At 39.5% G+C, this 17475-nt stretch overlaps 3 protein-coding genes across 8 annotated transcripts in view; 2 read left to right on the top strand and 1 right to left on the bottom strand.

Annotated features, from left to right (window-relative positions):
- LOC107740309 (copine-2-like) overlaps positions 1-8291 on the top strand; it is a 34699-nt gene extending 26408 nt beyond the window's left edge. Inside the window, exons 30-31 of the mRNA XM_016552699.1 lie at positions 6989-7225; positions 7808-8291. Coding sequence (XP_016408185.1) covers positions 6989-7225; positions 7808-7915 — 345 coding nt within the window. The 3' untranslated portion in view covers positions 7916-8291. The remainder of the gene's footprint in view (positions 1-6988; positions 7226-7807) is intronic.
- Positions 8292-9384: 1093 nt separating this feature from the next.
- Positions 9385-13159, bottom strand: LOC107740335 (protein FAM192A-like). The gene is made up of 5 exons (XM_016552753.1): positions 13024-13159; positions 12804-12902; positions 12088-12246; positions 9638-9790; positions 9385-9525 (listed from the first exon to the last, which is right to left on the bottom strand). The coding sequence occupies exons 1-5, from the start codon at positions 13157-13159 to the stop codon at positions 9482-9484; spliced, it is 591 nt and encodes a 196-aa protein (XP_016408239.1). The 3' UTR covers positions 9385-9481.
- LOC107740308 (RING finger and SPRY domain-containing protein 1-like) overlaps positions 10580-17475 on the top strand; it is a 20498-nt gene continuing 13602 nt past the window's right edge. Inside the window, exons 1-2 of one of the 6 annotated variants that reach the window (XM_016552698.1) lie at positions 10580-10682; positions 16509-17020. In XM_016552698.1, the coding sequence (XP_016408184.1) occupies positions 16659-17020 (362 nt within the window). In that variant the 5' untranslated portion in view covers positions 10580-10682; positions 16509-16658. Of the gene's footprint in view, positions 10683-11799; positions 11947-14981; positions 15296-15834; positions 15954-16508; positions 17021-17475 lie in introns of those variants that run through there. The other 5 variants (XM_016552697.1, XM_016552693.1, XM_016552696.1 and 2 more) reach the window with 5 other exon arrangements.

Below are 17475 nucleotides of genomic sequence, written 5' to 3'. Positions count from 1 at the left end.
TTCATTTGGACAGCTTTAAAGGCAATTTTCTGAATTTTTTTGCATCTTCAGATTCCAGATTTTCAAATAGTTGCATCTCGGCCAAATATTGTCCTATCCTAACAAACCACACATCAATGGAAAGCTTATTTATTCAGCTTTCAGATGATATATAAATCTCAATTTCTAAAAGTTGACCCTTATGACTGGTTTTGTGGTCCAGGGTCACAAATATCAAAACTCAAAACATGTCATTTCCATACCTACACTCTAAAAAATGCTGGGTTGTTTCAACCCAACTTTGGGTCAAATATGGACTAACCCAACTGTTGGGTTAAATTTTTACATTAAATTTTTAACCCAAAAGTTGGGTTAGTCCATATTTGACCCAAAGTTGGGTTGAAACAACTCAGCATTTTTTAGAGTGTAATATACATATTTTACAGTCACTGTTATGCATATAACACTGTTATCATAAACACAGCTAAAAAGCTTCCTACCAGTGGCCATCCTTCACAGAACTTAACATCTAGCACAGTTTTATCATAGGTATCACCTTTATCATAGGTAGAATGCAAAATGTTTAAATACAAGCATTTCAGTCAAATGTAATTTATGCAACATTTCAAACCTTTACCCCACGGGGAAAAATCAAGCCATGGCAACAGTTTAAAAGTAGCCCAATTCCATCGAGAAAAAAAAAGCGAACTTGACAACCCTGCATTCAACACGAGCTGCAGGAGTCAGATTTGACTGATCACAGGTTGAGAGGAGAGATGGCTGACAGACCATGCTGGAGGATTTGCTGCTCAACAGATCCTGAGCTCATTGACAAATATCTGATCTTTCTTTACACAGAGGGCGTGATCGTGAAATTGAAAGTGAAAGTGAACAGCGAGGGCTCATTCAAAAGAGATTACATTCTCCGCATATGGATAGCGTCCCCCTGATGCATGAAAATTATATGCAATATTAGACTGTTTGCGGGAGTGGGCGGTACTGGACACAGTCCTCGCAGGGCTCTAATACAAAAACGTACACTATGAATGGCGACTGTAGAAAGCAAAAGCCGAATCCCGGACATTTTGGGCGATTTAGAAATCCCAGCCGGACGCATTTTTTAAGGTCCAAAAAGAGGACATGTCTTTGTCCATTTTCGATTATCCAGGAGTGACGCGCTGCCAAGATGGCGACGGCCGGCTTCGCCCACTTTGGGTTTCAAAGATGCTCTTCAGAAACCTACACATGACGTCAATGTTTTTATACAGTCTATGGGCGCACCACACTGCCTTTTTTTGGTTTACTTTTTTTAATTTAGAAAAGAGCAGTGCAGTTTTTATGTTGCTAGGCAACCACCGAATCAGCTGTCCTGTCAGTCTAATCAAGGATTATAGCAGTAGCGCTCTAAAATCTTTGGTTTGCTGTTAAGTAAACTGTCATATTAGCAGAAACTTAAAAAAGAATACAGCTCAAGGTAACCCGCGACAGCCACCACAAGTTTCTCCTCCATCATTGCTGTCTCCGGACGTTCCAAGCAACTGTAAACTTCCTTCACCACAACAGAAGGCCTGCCTCTCCATTCATTCGATTGGACAATGGAAAAAAAAAAGTGAATGACGATGGGCGCTTTTCTGCTTACAGTTCATTTTTTTTCAACTTCAGGCGCTGATATTATTTTTCTCATTTGAGCTTGGGGTGAATTAAGACCTGGACATGTTTTTTTGGAATTCACCCAAAATGTGTTTTATAATGAATTACATTTGACTGTGCATCTTACACAACTCTGCTACTTAAATGGTTAAAATAACTGAAAGTAAAACAATGAAAGGCAATTAATACATAATTTACATAGCTCAATCTGTCCTGGTACTCATTAAAAACATCATGTCAATCAAAACTATAACCTGGATGAGTGCAGGCAGTTCCTCTGGTGGCGGATTATGAGCCGAGCGCAGTGCTGCACTCACACTTCATAACAAAACACGCCTGCCTGGAAGGAAAACTTAATAGTTAGTTATTATTTAACCTCCTTCAGGAGAGCCTAGAGCGCTTTCTATCCTTAATTGCACCCTGTCACCTCTAAAAGATAAAAATGGGTAGTGAAGAGAGATAGAGAAGAATAGAGCCTTAATAGAGCTTGTAGTTTCTCTTAAAGCAAGAAGGGGTTTTGTGAACTCAAGTGTGCCATGGTCATTATTTGTTTCCACTACAACTGAATGGCCGAGAGGTCACGGGGGATATTTTATACTTATTTATACAGACCATTTGAAGCTGAAGAAGAAAGGTTTTCAGATGAAGAAATGTCGTTTCATAAGAGCTGCATTATGGGTGTGTAAATTTAGTACTAGAACACTTGACAAGGTAATCAATCAGTTTTATGTATCTGTAAATATTCAGTTTAGCGACGTATGTATATCTGCTCTGGATAATGAGACGCTAATGAGCCTGTCTGTTAGCGCATCAAAAGCCCAGACATCAGAGGCCACTGCAGGGAACAAGAGGTCGCTGTCATACACAGTCCACTGTTAGTGACCCTGGGCAGATACCGTAAGAAACCCAGCAGCTAGCAGATACTAACTGCATTTAAGCCTGTCCAAACAGTGTCTGTGTAAAGGTTAGGGAATCCAGACGAATTAAGGGTTGTATCTTGTGGGTTTTCGGTTTGTTTTATGTTGGTTACTTGGATGGTAAGTGATAAGACAGCTTGTGTGACTTCGTTATGTGCTGAGTGTGTATATTTAGGAAGGTTAACACTGTGGCTACAGGAAGTGTTGCCCACAGTGTCTCAGCAATACAGTATGGCGGTTAGGGCAGGGGGCACAGCCTCGTTCCTTGTTCCGTTATGCATGACTGTACTGTTCATTTGGTCATAATACACCTAAGGGAAGAGGGCACGGCCTTGGATTCCTATTTCTGTTCCAGATAAATGCCCACTGTTAATGTTGCCTTCTTGATAACAATTTTCAGAAATCGCCACCATGGATGCTAGTGTGCTCTGGGTCATTGCTATATTGCTATATGGTTGCTAAGATGTTCTGGGTGGTTGCTAGGGCATTGATATGCAGTTGCTAGGGTGTTCTGGATGTTTACTGGCCTAAGTCAAAAGAATTTCTGATATTCTGATCTCTAGATATGACTTGGGTACCCCCTTATTATACACTACCATTCAAAAGATTAGTTCAGTATGATTTTTTTTTTTTTGGAAAGAAATTAATACTTTTATTCAAGGACCCATTAAATTGATAAAAAGTGACAGTGAAAAATCTATTTCAGATAAATGCTGTTCTTTTGAACTTTCTATTCAAAGAATTAAGTTTGTACTGTGATCAGTTTGTACGAAAATATTAAGCAGCACAAATGTTTTTAAAATTGATAAGAAATGTTTGAGCACCAAATCAGGATATTATGTTTTAATATTTAAAAAATATTATGTTATAATGTTTTTTGAAGGATCATGTGACACTGAAGACTGGAGTAATGGCTGCTGAAAATTCGGCTCAATTCAAATTCAATTCCTTTTTATAATTATTAAAATAGAAAACATTTATTATAAATTGTAAAAACATTTCAAAACTGATATTACTGTATTTTTATTAAATGAATGCAGCCTTGGTAAGCATAAGAGACTTCTTTCAAAAACATAAAAAAAAATCATACCAACCCCAAAACTTTGGACAGTGGTGTAAGTGTAAGATTTTTTTTGCCATTTTTATTGCCCACCAGGTGAAAATTGTACATCCAATTGTACTAAAAAAAAAAGTGGTTGCTATGGTGTTCCGATTTGTTTCTAAGTGAAACGTTAAAAGAGCCCACCCTACAAGACTATAATATTATAATGCCTAGATTTGAATCAAGTCCTTCCTTTAATAAAAGTCTGTGGGATTTTTTTGCCTGTTTCATCATCCACCTGTGTGAAAATTTTTATTCTGACCCCTTAGAAAAGTACTAAAGTGCTTGCCTAAGTATGCATCACTAATAAGCTATAGACTGCATAAGTGATGAAATATTTTTTTAGAGCAAGCGAGAGAACACTTTAGAATAGTGTTTCATTATGCAACGCTGTTTGGAGGCACTTGATTCAAAGACTAGTTGTCCACAAGAGTGTATACTGTAGGGATATGCCAAATTTTCATGTTGCGATTAATTGCTAATGCTTTTATCACGGTATACGGTATTATCACAATATTGAAATTTAGTTTTAAAAAAAGTGCTGTCATAATACAGTATAACAGGTTTAATAACATTTTTCTTATAACAAAAATAACTGAACATTTAAATGCAATAAAGCAATACAGAAAAATGTATAAAGTTAAAAGTTTTACACAGATTAAAGTGCAAACGAACTATAAAGACCAGTAGGTATCACTTTACAATAAGACCACATTAGTTAAACTTAGTTAATGCATTAACATTCACAATGAGCAATAGCTACATTTGCTACAGAAGTTATTAATCTTTGTTTAAAAAATACAAGTCTTAGTTCATGTTAGCTCATTAAATAACATAGTTGCAACTTTCGATTTTAACGTGTTATTAAATATTGTAATTACCTAAGATTAATGAATGCTCAGAAGAATTTTTCTTTGGCAGTTTGTTAACTAATGAATTAACTAATGTTAACTAATGAAGCCCTAATGTAAAGTGTGACCGAACAATAAAGAATCAAAACACTTTCAAACAATATCTAGGGCATGTTGTAGTCCAGATTAAAATGTAAAAAAAGATTGAAAATAAATAGCCTTATTAAGTCTAAGTATTTAAGTATTTGGCTCTGTGATGAACATCATAGCAAATTCACAAATCTGAATGGCTATTTAAATCCTTTAAACATGATTCAGAAACAGGAAGTAGTGCAGCTGCTTTGTTTACAGGGTTTCCGGGGTAACGGCTGCATTTAAATGAATTATTATTATTTCTACAGTTTAGCGCCATCTGCTGTCAGAGAGTGAAAGTGCGCTTTCATCCAGAGCGTCTCTCACATGTTCCGCCATGTGCTTCAGGTCCGGGCTTGTTTACATCAGCGCTTGTTTACATCAGAGTGTGCACGCTTCTTTCACGCAGCATACAGCGTGTTGTGCATTTTGACCAGTTGATGGGAAAAGTATTCTTAAAATGCATTCAAAATTCTAAATAATTTGTAATATATAATTATTCACGGTATTTAGTCCAAGTCTAGTATACTGTGGTAAATACTTGATTTCTATCTCCTCTCACCACAGTGGAAAAAATTAAGAACAGTTTCTTGTGCCGTTTGCCTATTTAGGTCACATCACCGGCTAAATTTAAGGCCAATTAGCTTTCGTACCAACCTCTAAAGCCCCAGTTCTTATGTCTAATTTCTGCTGTGGCAGATCCAACTTACTTCTTTCCATGTGTGCAGTAGGGCTGGACTCCTGGAGGAAGTATTGAAGTGTGGTGTCTATGAATTAGGGCTGGAGAGACAGGCCATGCTAAGTGTTACTGTCAGAGAGGAGCTGCCACGGAGAGAAGGAGGAAGGGAAAGTGACAGCGTAAATCCCTCCACACATTTACTCCAGCTCCCCGTCTGTCTGCCTGTTGTATGTCGGGGGAGGGCGGTGTGGCTGCTTTAACAAGAAATTCAGCACATCAACATGTCTTATTTTCCTTCACTATGTCTTTGTATCTTGAGTAAACTGTCGGATTTTGGGCTAGATGAAATATCTGTCATTAGCAGCGCTTGCTAAATACTGTTGTTCATAATTAAGGGTTAGAGGTTTTTCAAAATGTCAAATCGTGGAGCTTCTGTTTTTCTAAGTGATTATATGTACGATTTTCACCAGGTGGATGATAAAAAGGGGGGAAAAAACCTTCAAACGTTTCTATTAAGCACAAACTCCATATTTAGGGCCTTGAACTTAGGGCTTGGGTAAGTAAACCCCCAAACACTACAGCAACCACATAGCAACTACTTAGAACACCCTAGCAACTACCCCAAATGCCTTAGCAACCACATAGCAGCACACTAGCATCTACCACAAACACCTTAGTTAACGCCCTAGCAACCTCCCAAAACACCCTACAAAGCATAGCAACTATCACAAATGTCTTAGCAACAGCATTGCAACAACCTAGAAACAAGCCCAAACACCTCAGCAATGCCCTAGCAACCACCCACAACACCCTAGCATTGTAGACTCCATTTCTAATGCCTAGAAAATAATAGAAATGGCTATTATTACTTGGGACTTGGGTAAGTAACCCCCCCAGACACTTTAGCAACCATGTAACAACACCCTAGAAACCTCCCAGAACACCTTAGCAACCCGCTAACAACCAAATACTTTAGCAGTGCCCCAGCAACCACCTTAGAGCACAGAGCACCTTAGCATTGTGATCTATGGCTTAGAAAATCTAAGAAATAGCTTTTCTGATTTGAGACCCAAAAAACGCCCTAGCAACTGTATGTTCTAACAGCTTGGGACTTGGGTAAGTAAACCCTCAAGACATCTTTGCAACTGCATAGCAACACCTTAGCAACATCGTATAAAATCTTAGCTATGTCCTAGCTACCGCCAGAACACTTTAGCAATGCCCTAGCAACCATCTGGAACACCCTAGCAATAGAAAAGCAACTACCCCAAATGCTTTAGTAACTGCATAGCAACAAAGTAAGTAAACCCTAGACACATCCTAGCAACTGCATAGCAATGCCCTAGCAACCACCAAGAATACCTTAGCGATGCCCTAGCAACTACCTCAATTGTATAACAGCACCCTTACAACCTTAGCAATGCTCTAGCAACCACCCAGAGCACCCTAGCATTGCGTTGGTGGGTTTTACATGAGCAAACTCCGTTTTCTCAATTTTCTAATTGGATTTTTCTTAGCCTCTGCTTTGTTAATTTGTTTGATTTAACAAGATGTTTTCAGGAAGTGCACCAAATTTAGTGTATGTCATGTTTGAACAGTTTAGCACTGTCATGAAGCGATATGTGAGCATGTAACATTCCATAGATTCCTTTTATAGTTTCCTTTTCCTCTTTTGCAGCAATACTTCACGCTACTCATCATTACTGACGGTGTGATCAGCGACATGGATGAGACACGTCATGCTATAGTTCAAGCCGCCAAACTGCCCATGTCCATCATTATCATCGGGGTGGGCAACGCCGACTTCACCGCCATGGAGTTTCTGGACGGAGACAGCAGCGCGCTCAGATCCTACACGGGAGAGGAGGCGGTTCGAGACATCGTGCAATTTGTCCCATTCAGGGACTTTCGCAACGTGAGTGTTTCTCATCCTGATTTCCTCTCTTGATTCTACACTGCTTCAGTTATATAAGGGTGTTGTCATAGGGTGCATGATGTAATGCTTTTAAAATGGTAATTTCAGTGCCAGGTCAAAAAGTCTTTCCCGAGCAGCATTAAATTTTCAATATTATGCAGATGAATTGACCCAGAGGCTTCAGCTTACGAATATAATCAATATTTCTGTTGCCACAGACCTCTGGATAGTTTCTTGTTGTTCTGAAGTGAATCCAATCCTGGATCACGTATGTAAACAGAATCTTCAGTAAGAGTGTGAGTGGGCGGTCTGTGGGCCATGTGATTTCCTCAACAGCAGGAGGGAACGGGCAGCACTCCCTCATTTGGGCTCCATTCAGAGGAAATTAAAATTCATTTAGCTTAGAGAGAATATGGAAGGAACCGGTGCCAAATTTTACCGCCACACAAGCGAAACTGTCTGCCATTTCTTCATTTTCATTACATGGAAGTGGATTTAACAATCTAACAAGTGGCCACTGCCAACGTGTACTCAAATATGCATCCGCGATGATGTCGTTGCATGTGTTTGTTGCTCTCGCAGGCTCCGAAGGAAACTTTAGCCAAATCCGTATTGGCAGAGCTGCCGCAACAGGTCACACAGTATTTCAAACAGAGGAACCTGTCGCCTAGCAACACAATGCCGGAATAAGCGCTGGAGGCCTGGAGTTCACACTGCATGTTGCCAAAACCTGCTAACTGTTTACAGACCACCCTTGACCAATTCAATGGACAAAGTGCATGTGTTTTTCTGTACAGAAGTGTTTTTAGTAAATGTTTTTATTTATTGGTTTATATATAGACAGTATATATGATGACTTATCAATCTAAAGGCAACAGCCATTTGTGTGTCTGTCACAAAATATGTAACTGTCACAAAATATGTACCAGTATTCGGCTGAATGTAACTTTATACTACTATTTTCTGTGTTTTAAAAGAAGTGAAAGCTAAAGAGTACTTCATGTAGTGATTTGTATTTAGTGATAATTGTGTGGTACCATGGTCAAGGTGGTGCTTTTTGAATAAAATCCAGTTTTGGAATAAAACAGCTTGATTCATATGGACTATATTTTCAATTTCGATAAACTGCATGAAAATGTTGCATAGTTGCAAAATATAATCATTTCTGTTTTGAAGATTATTGAAAGTCTTGTGGTTTTAGAATGCCATGAGAATGAATAAACAATTATAGAAATTTCATTTTTGGTTTTCCTACTAACCAGTAGCCAAATAGCAATTTAGGCATTGTTTTAGGTTACTGCAGCCATTTTAATGTTAGTCAACACAATAAACAAATTAAACACTATTAATGCTGATTAACATAATTATTAAAAAAATGTACATTCACAAATAAAACTATGCTAAATTTAAAAAGAATTATGACTGAAACCCACAAAGATGCTTTTGAGGGTCAAAATTAACCTTCAGCCTCAAAAAGCCTGCCAGTGTTTCAAGAGGGGAGTAATTTTACACAATTAACTACAAAATTATTCAAGTCTGGCTCCATTCTCATATGGACGTTTTTCATATTTTTTTCCCCTCACTGAATATTCTGAAAAAAAAGCACTGAAATTTATTTTTTTCCTGACTGAATATTCAGTTTCACTCAGAAACTTGCATTACAGAACTATAATGGGTTGCAAATGCTGTTTTACATTGATAGGAAATGATAAAAGAAAGAAGAAGCACAAATTCATGAGAAACACCTTTATTTTCCATTCTGTCATCACTGGTTATTTTCCAGTGAACATGACTATCCTTATACGACATGAGCATTCAGCAGCACTGCAGCATTTTGTCTTAAAAAATAAACGTCAAACAAACAAATGAAGAACTCGAGGCATTTAAACTTGAAAGAAGCCCATAATATCTGCTTTGTCCTGTGATGATGGTGTCTGAGATTTGGACTAAATGATTCATGTCTTCTTGATCCACAGCTGTCAGTCAGTCAGTGTCCCCTTGGCCACTAGAGCTCTGCAGAAACCGCAAGGGTGGGTAGATGGGAAGGTGCGTCACCAGGTTAAGCTGCCAGGGGTTTATACTGTATGGAACGTAATATGAGGAGGATGGGGGAAGTGTCATGTTTTGAGAGCACAAGACATCAACAACCACAATAGAAGTTAACATTACAGCCTTTAATAAACATCAAGCAAGTAACCAAACAGATTTATCCAAAAGTGAAACACTGAAATAACGGATACCTAGTGTTAAATCGTTTTAGGTAGTGCACCGCTGAGAAGGCGAGGGGGCGGCACCCAAGCCTTGGGCAGCACAGGTGAGGGAGAGAGTGATAGTGAGTGAGTGTGATCTGTCAGTGTGTCTATCTGAAGAGCCTGTGGCGCTATATGGGAGAGCCAATCTCGTCCACGCTACCTTCGCTGTCGCTGCTGGACTCCGAGTCGCTGCTGCCCGAGTAAGCGCCGAGCCCTGGCAGGATGCCCACGCATACAGCGGCGGAGGGCAGGTGGAGGATGCCTGAGCGAGTCACGCCCGCGCCTGGGGATTTGGGCTCGACCGCCTCCTGATCTGAAAACAAAACAATACATGCACATAGAGCGCACGCAGTCTCTGATGCATTTCACATCTAACACGGCAGGTTAATATGGAAAGGTGATGCAATTTCTCCTGATTTCTAATGGTAAATATTACACTACTTTTACATTTCATCTTGTTAGGTATAGGAATATGCCATGTTAAAATAGAATTTTACTTGTCAGTTGTAAAAACAAAAAAAAGTGTCCGAGTGAACTTGCAATGAATTTCTATGGGGAAACCATTGTACACTGCTATTCAAAAGTGTGGGGTCAGTAAGACTTGTTTTAGCGTTTATGAAAGCAGTCTCTTATGCTCAATTCAAAATACAGTAACAACTGTAATATTGTGAAATATTGTTACAATTTAAAATGACTTTATTTTAATAATTTATTCTTTTGATGGCAAAGCTGAATTTGCAGCAGTCATTATTCCAGTCTTCAGTGTCACATGATTCTTCAGCAGTTGCCACGACAACGCATCCTCCAACCTTCTATCTACAGCATAGTCTATGAGCTACAGTCATAACTGATTGGCAGAAGACAAAGGCCACTGCTGATTATGTCAGCGGTTCCATGATGAAAAATCTATTTTATGATATAGATCAAAGCACAGCTTTGTGTGTGTTTGTGTGTGTGTGTGTATACACAAGACACACAATGATACTAATACAAAACATGATTCAATTCATCGAAGGATTCATAAGACTAATTCAATCAATCTTTTTGAACTATTCATTCAGAGAAAGAGCTCAAAAGAGTCGTTTGTTCGGGAATCGTTTTATGTAGTGCTGTATGTTTGCGTGCACCCCGAGAGGACAACTCGTCATTTTGGGCTACATCGCATCACATTCAACACAGACTGCAAACTCACAATCACAACTCAGGTAAAGAAAGTTTTTTTTTATTTTTTTCCCCCGTTGCGCTGGAGATTCGCTGCCGCATTCCACTGCTGAACGTGGGAAACGAGAAACAACGCGTTCTGAAGGTGAGCTTATCAAAAGTTGCTAAAAGCTGCCAAATAAATTTTTAAAAATAGCTAAATTTGTTGCTAGGTGCTTTTGGAAGAAAAAGTTGCTAGGGTAGTCTGAAAAGTTGCTAAATTTAGCAACACAATTGCTAAGTTGGCAACACTGGTGAGTTCTCCGTGGTAAGAAGAACGATTTTTAGAACTTTTTTTCCAGCCATTGAACGATAAAAACATTGATAGCCAATCAGAATCCACCCGGATGTAAAGAGCTCGAGAATTTAAAGCTGCGGACGACACTACTAATAAACTTTATCGTGTGTTGGTATGGAGTTTATTATAGTTACCCACCGTTCCTGGTGTGAACGGGCCTTAACGCCACATTTCGCTACTTTTTCAGCTTTTTTAATACGCCTTGTCAAGTTAAAGAATTACAAGTTCAACCTGGCCTTCTTTTATATTATAAATACATAAAAATAAATACATTCCTTATTAATTTGAACAGTATTTATATTGTATAGAACTAATTTACGTGAAAGGTTTTCCTTGACAAGGTATCATTAGAGTCCAAAAATGTCCAGCTGCAAAATAAAGTAAACTGCTTGAAACTCTACACATTCAGACTGACTGTTTTCTAAAACCTCTATGCCAGGGGTGTCAAACTCAGTTCCTGAAGGGCCGGAGCCCTGGAGAGTTTAGATTCAACCCTCATTAAACACACCTGATCCAACTAATCAAGTCCTTCAAGCTTATTTGAAAACTATATGGTATGTGTGTTGGAGCAGGGCAGTGTTGCCAATTTAGCTACTTTGTAGCTAGATTTAGCGACTTCCCCACCCCTTTTGAGACTTTTTTTCAAAAGTTTAGGGACAAATATAGCAACTTCTTGGACAAACCTTATCTAAGCTCTCATCTTGCCCACTGATCTACGTTCATCTTTATATAGATCAGTGAATTTGCCGTTGTGATGTCATCTAGTGATATTTAGCTACCAGTTTTAGCTACTTTCAATTGAAAGCAGTTGGCAACACTGGAGCAGGGCTGGAACAAATCTCTGCAGAGCTCTCTGTTTGACACCCCTGCTCTAAGCCATTTGCCAAGCCTGCATGAATTTCTGTCGGAGCAGCGCTGGATCGTCAGTTCCTCTTGGGGCTGTCTTGTTTGAGAACATGTACACTAACAAGGTATAAGAACTCTACTTTACTTTTCACCAGCCATCACTACGCTTGACAGCTGAAGCTTCCACCACCAGCTTAACGAAGGTGAAAGTGGAGACAGACTCAGGCGGAAAGCAAAACTCCCTGTCAATTTTTAAGAGCCATGACAGTAATATTGTGTGCGCTTTAAGGTGTAAAAGGATATCCTGTATTCTTTTATCTCCTGAGCTTCCTCGTCCCGTCTGTGTTTCTCTATTAGAGACTGCTGCCGTGAGACCTCGTCAAGAAAGCTGGTCTCATCTTCATCCAGGCCTTTAACCATGTTCTCTGTGAAGGAACACAACAACAGAATTATGAAGTCTCCATTAGTGGTTCTTTTTGAGGACACTCAAGAACCCCTAAAAGAACCAAGCATCATGAAAATATTTTTTTTTTTCTCAATCAGAACTGGTTCTTCAACCACTAATGTCTGAATATGACCACCATGCTTGCAGAGCAAGAGATGTGGCCCTTGGAATCAACGGCAATAGGAGCAGCAATGGTCGCTAGGGAGACCGAGAGTGGGTTTGTCACCAGGGATACAGAGAAGAAGCCGAGATGCTAAGATCATGCCAGTCTCCCATCAGCACCTGCAAGAACAGACCTGCTCTTGATCTCCACCACTCCCATCTGTTCACACTCATAGACACCCACCGACAAGCTCAAACACACACCAACGCATGTGTGCACACGCATGTTTTTGCGCAAACGGTGACAGATAAACCCCAAAATGAGGTCACGTATTGACGGGAGAGGCAAGCCCCCTGAGACTGTGTGATGTGTGTCATCTGTTTTTGATAAAAATAAAGGCATGAATATGGGAGGAAAGCAGCATGATGGCTTACTGAATTTGAACTGCTCCTCATATTCTTCCTGTTTCTTGTCTTTCTGCTCTTGTAGCCTCTCGTACAGAGATCGGGGGTCATACTCCTCCTCGGGGGCCTCTGTGATTGAGTGAGAATGAACACAACCAAAATTTGTCAAATGCATCGGGGGAGAACTAATGTCTGTCATTAAGCCTGCTGTTAATTTGTGTGATTGATGCAGACAAAGTGAAAGTCTCACCCTCCGGGTCATCTGGCTTGCGGACCTTCTCCCATTCCTCCTGCCTTTTTTTCCTAATCTCGTCTAATTCAGACTCTGACACAAACTTTCGGCTGAGGTCCACACCATCTGCCATGGCAGAACCTACACAACACATGCATATTTTTAATGTTATTAAGTGGTGATCACCACATATATACAAAAATATATTTAACCCATTAAAACTTACCTAGATGCTGTTTATTTAATCAGGATAAACACTTTAGGTAGTTCATGAAGTCATCTGCAATAGATTCTGTTCAGAGATAGAGAATAAAAACTTGTGATAATTGAAAAACCATTTCACCTAGCATTCGAGCAGAACTAATTACATTAGATGAACGCTGACTCATAAAGAACTTTAAGATCAAATAGTGAACAATGCCTTTTCAAAGAGAAATACACATGCATCTAACTATTAATTTTAAATGTGAAGCACGATATAAATTAAATTCCAAGTCCAGAGATATATAATAGATACAGCAGATAATTTGTCTAAGCAATGTTGACAGATTTGGTAAGAAAAGGTAAACACTGCCCCCTCGTGCTGGATTTAAACGGTGAAAGCAATAGATCCCAGATACAAACTCACTTATTTCCTTGCTTATAGCTATTTAAACTGCAGACTTATTGAAAGCAACCAAATATTTCAAAGTGTTTAGCAAACATAAAGCATCTACTCCATATAAATGGTGCTAGAAACACCCTGAGATGGCAAAATATATTAATAAAAAATCTAGCTCAAACCATAGTTTATCAACACTTTCACTGTCAGTGTGGATGATTGATAAGAAACCTATACCATCAAGTAGTATTGTGATAAAAAAAATAATCAAAACAAAAATAAAGACGTATAATGCAATAAGGGTGAGAAAGGCTAGACTCTGTACGGTTATTTTATTTTGAATATATGCAAGAAACACTGCGATACTACTCTGCAACAGACAGCAAGGCAGCTTCAGTGCCTTGATATTGATTTCAAATAGAGCGTGCAAGGCTTTGATTCGCACTCACTGGATCAGAAATCAGCGGTATTTATACAGCGATTGGTTTAATACACATTATATAATCTTAAAGTCGGTTTGTTTTTATATGTCAGACAAATAATGATCGAAGTGAAAAAAAGAGACGAGGAATAAATAATTATTTCAAGAAGGTAATGCGCTCAGATATTTACCTAATCCGGGTTTGTGTCCCTGTAAAAGGATCCCCTCAGCAACAAGCTGCTAAAGACGTAGTTCCTACGCACAAACTACTGACTCATGGGAAATGTTGTTTTCATGGGCAGGTTTTTTTCTTCAAAAGTGCAATTCGTTTCTTTACGGGTAAATAATCATATGCACGTTCAAATTAGCTGTTAATTTTATGTAATTTCAATGTTCTGTTAGTTACGTAAGCCAGTTGTTTAATCTTGTTTTGTCTTTCCAATTAAGTAATATAGTTAAGAAAAGCAAAGGGATTTGTGCTTGTAGATTTTTGGACCATTTCTTTGTGGTGAACCCGCTTGTATGAATAAGTTATTAGAGTTGCAACATAACTGAATTTCCTCAAGTTTTGATTTGTATCTCTAAAATAAACTACTTAGACAACACACACACACGAAAGCAAAAAGTCTGACAAATATAGTATTTATCACTTGTATATTTGGAATTTGTGTACACAGCCCCCTCTTCAGAAGAATTTGGTTTGTTTTACTGGTTGCTGGGAGGGGTTGGGTCCAGCATCATGTGCTAGACAGAAATATGCGACAACGAATCATTCCTTTGAATCACATCTTTTTTTAATGAACCGACTGAACCGGTTCACAAAAACGAATTGAATGATTGATCATGAATAGGATGAGACGGGTCGCGTGATGACGGAATTACGTTCTGACGTAAAGGAACAGCGGAATCATTTGTTGAACCGGTTCTTTGAAACGAGTTGTTCAAAAGAACCGTTTCGCGGAAATGAGTCGGACTTCCCATAACACCACGCAGAGCTCTCATTGATCTCCAGCTATCTCACACTGATTCCACGCAGTTTTTATGGTTTCACTTCTCAGTCAGCCGTTTACTTTCGTTGTCAAACACCGGCTGGATCAGCCTTTCTGCGTGGATCGGCAAAATGTTGATTGTTGAAGTGGTTGTTGTGCGTGAGAGAACGAATCATATCGCTGAGAAGTAAAGCACACACACACACTTCCCGTGTAGTCTTTTGTGTTCGGCCTACGGATCAGTGCTGTTTCATTTACTGAAAATCGCCGCTTTACCGGGTGAGTAAATACTTGTTTCTGGTATATCCACATTATTTAACGATAAAAGACCTGCTAGTGTATGTGCCAATTTAAAGAAAGGCTTTAAACTAACGCTTTGTTCATCTCTTTGGAGGTGTGGCTAGTTATATGGTTGCTAACGTTAATTTCTGACATTATAAAAAAGGCTGTGTTAAAAGACCTAACGTTAGTAAGCTACTTAGACAACATTACCGGAATTATATTCACGTCAGCAGCATTTGTGGGCATAGGCCTGTTCGGCGTTTTTAAGTATCAAGAAATTGGATAAGGAGACAGACAAAATGACAGCCTGAGTCACCGTTCACTTTCATTATGAGCATTCATGAATTGAAAGTATATGGTGGCTGACGTTGTCAGTCTCCAACCATCTACTTAGCATCTCCTTCTTGTTTTATGGGGGACAAATGGTTATAAAGTTTTAAATCTCAATGACAGACTTTTCATTTACAGATGAACTATCCCTTTAAATGCTGCCTACGTAGGCAGCTCACTATGGTTTGAGACGCAGCCATAGAGACTCAAGTTTATTGACGTTAATGTACTGAAATGACAGTTTGCTGTTTATAAGCTTTCAGCGGCTTTGTAAATGTCAGTGATTGTGTTAAGCGTACACTGGCCAGTGTTCATTCATGTGTGAGTGGGTTGTTGTGTTTTAAATGGGGTTTTTGTAAAGTTGTTTGGTTTGCTAGCTGTTAGTTAGCCACTGCTAACACTGACAACTGCTGTAATCGCATATCCTAGCAAGGATATTTGTATAGCTTATGTAACGTTACTTAAATACGAACTGCCTGTTGTTTTTATGTAGTTATTGTACATTATTTTTTAACTGAATTTATATTTAGGTTAATATCAAATTAGTCCGGTTAGTTTTTTGATATTGACTGTGGTAACTGTACTATACTGGCTACTTAGAAACTTTATGCCTTAAAGCAAAACATTGTTCAGGAGACAAGCCCTGGATATTATTGTAACTAATAATATCAGCAATAAACATTTAAAAAACATTAATATATTACATATGTTGTTATATGAGATCAGTGACTAATATCACTGTTTAAGTGTTTTACTTTAACAAGCTACATGAAAGAATATATTAGTGGTTCCTTTGAGCATTTTATTTACGATTAGCATGTTTCGCATTGTCATGTTTTCTGTCCACACTGATAATAATTGGATGTGTATTGTTTTTCAGGAGTGAAAACCTCCCAGGCTGTAGGATGTGTGTTGACTGCACTATTAGCTTTGCTCGTCTGCATCTGGCTCCTGATGGTCTGCAGTAGCACAATGACAGACACGTCTACCCGACCCGTACCGAGACACCTTCTAAAGTCCTTCCAATGATATGATAGTAGCCACCTGGATTGCATTCTGTGCCAGCAGGAGCCTCGTGCGGGTTCTGCGACTCACCGTAGAACAGCTGCAGTCAGTGCAGTTTTGGCCCAGCCTCTCGTCCGGCAGAGCCATGGGGAACAGCTGCGTGTGCAGAGAGGACAGTGACGTGGAGGAGGGATCAGCCCCTCGCAGGCAGCTCAGGCGAGTGGAAAACTCTGTGTCTGATCCCCCAGAGGCCAGAGGCAGCCGGCCCAGGGACCCGGTTCGACCACCCCGGCGAGGTCGAGGACCGCACGAGCCACGTCGGAAAAAACAAAACGTGGACAGTTTGGTACTGGACACACTGGCCGTCATCAGGACTCTTGTTGACAAGTGAGTGAACATTTAATGACAAGAGGATCTGCAGAGATTTGTCATTAAATCTGTGTAGGAATGAATCATGCACGTCATATCAATTTCAGTTCCCGGTTCACTCGCGCGTCAGCAATAACATCTCTCCATCTTTGGCTAAAAGCATTGGCTTGCTGTTGAACATCCATTTGCATTGTGGGTTGTTTTCCAGGATTATTGTCTACCACAGCAAAGCCACACAGTCTGCAAGAGCTTTCACTTTTGAAATAAAGCAGCTTTAAATGTGCAGAGCTTATGGAGAAGCCCGGCACAGCTCTGTAATGAGCATTCCATTATTTATTTATTCATTCGTTCGCACAGCACCACATTTAGTGCTTTCACACCTGGCTCGTTGTTTCGGAACCTGGCGCGTTTCCCCCCTTAGCTCGGTTCGTTTGGGCATATGTGAACACGGCAATCGCGCCCGGATCCGCGCC

Source organism: Sinocyclocheilus rhinocerous, unplaced genomic scaffold (assembly GCF_001515625.1).
Source record: "Sinocyclocheilus rhinocerous isolate Xijiao unplaced genomic scaffold, SAMN03320098_v1.1 scaffold1426, whole genome shotgun sequence".
NCBI classification, from domain to species: domain Eukaryota; kingdom Metazoa; phylum Chordata; class Actinopteri; order Cypriniformes; family Cyprinidae; genus Sinocyclocheilus; species Sinocyclocheilus rhinocerous.
This window is presented reverse-complemented; position numbering and strand designations above follow the sequence as displayed.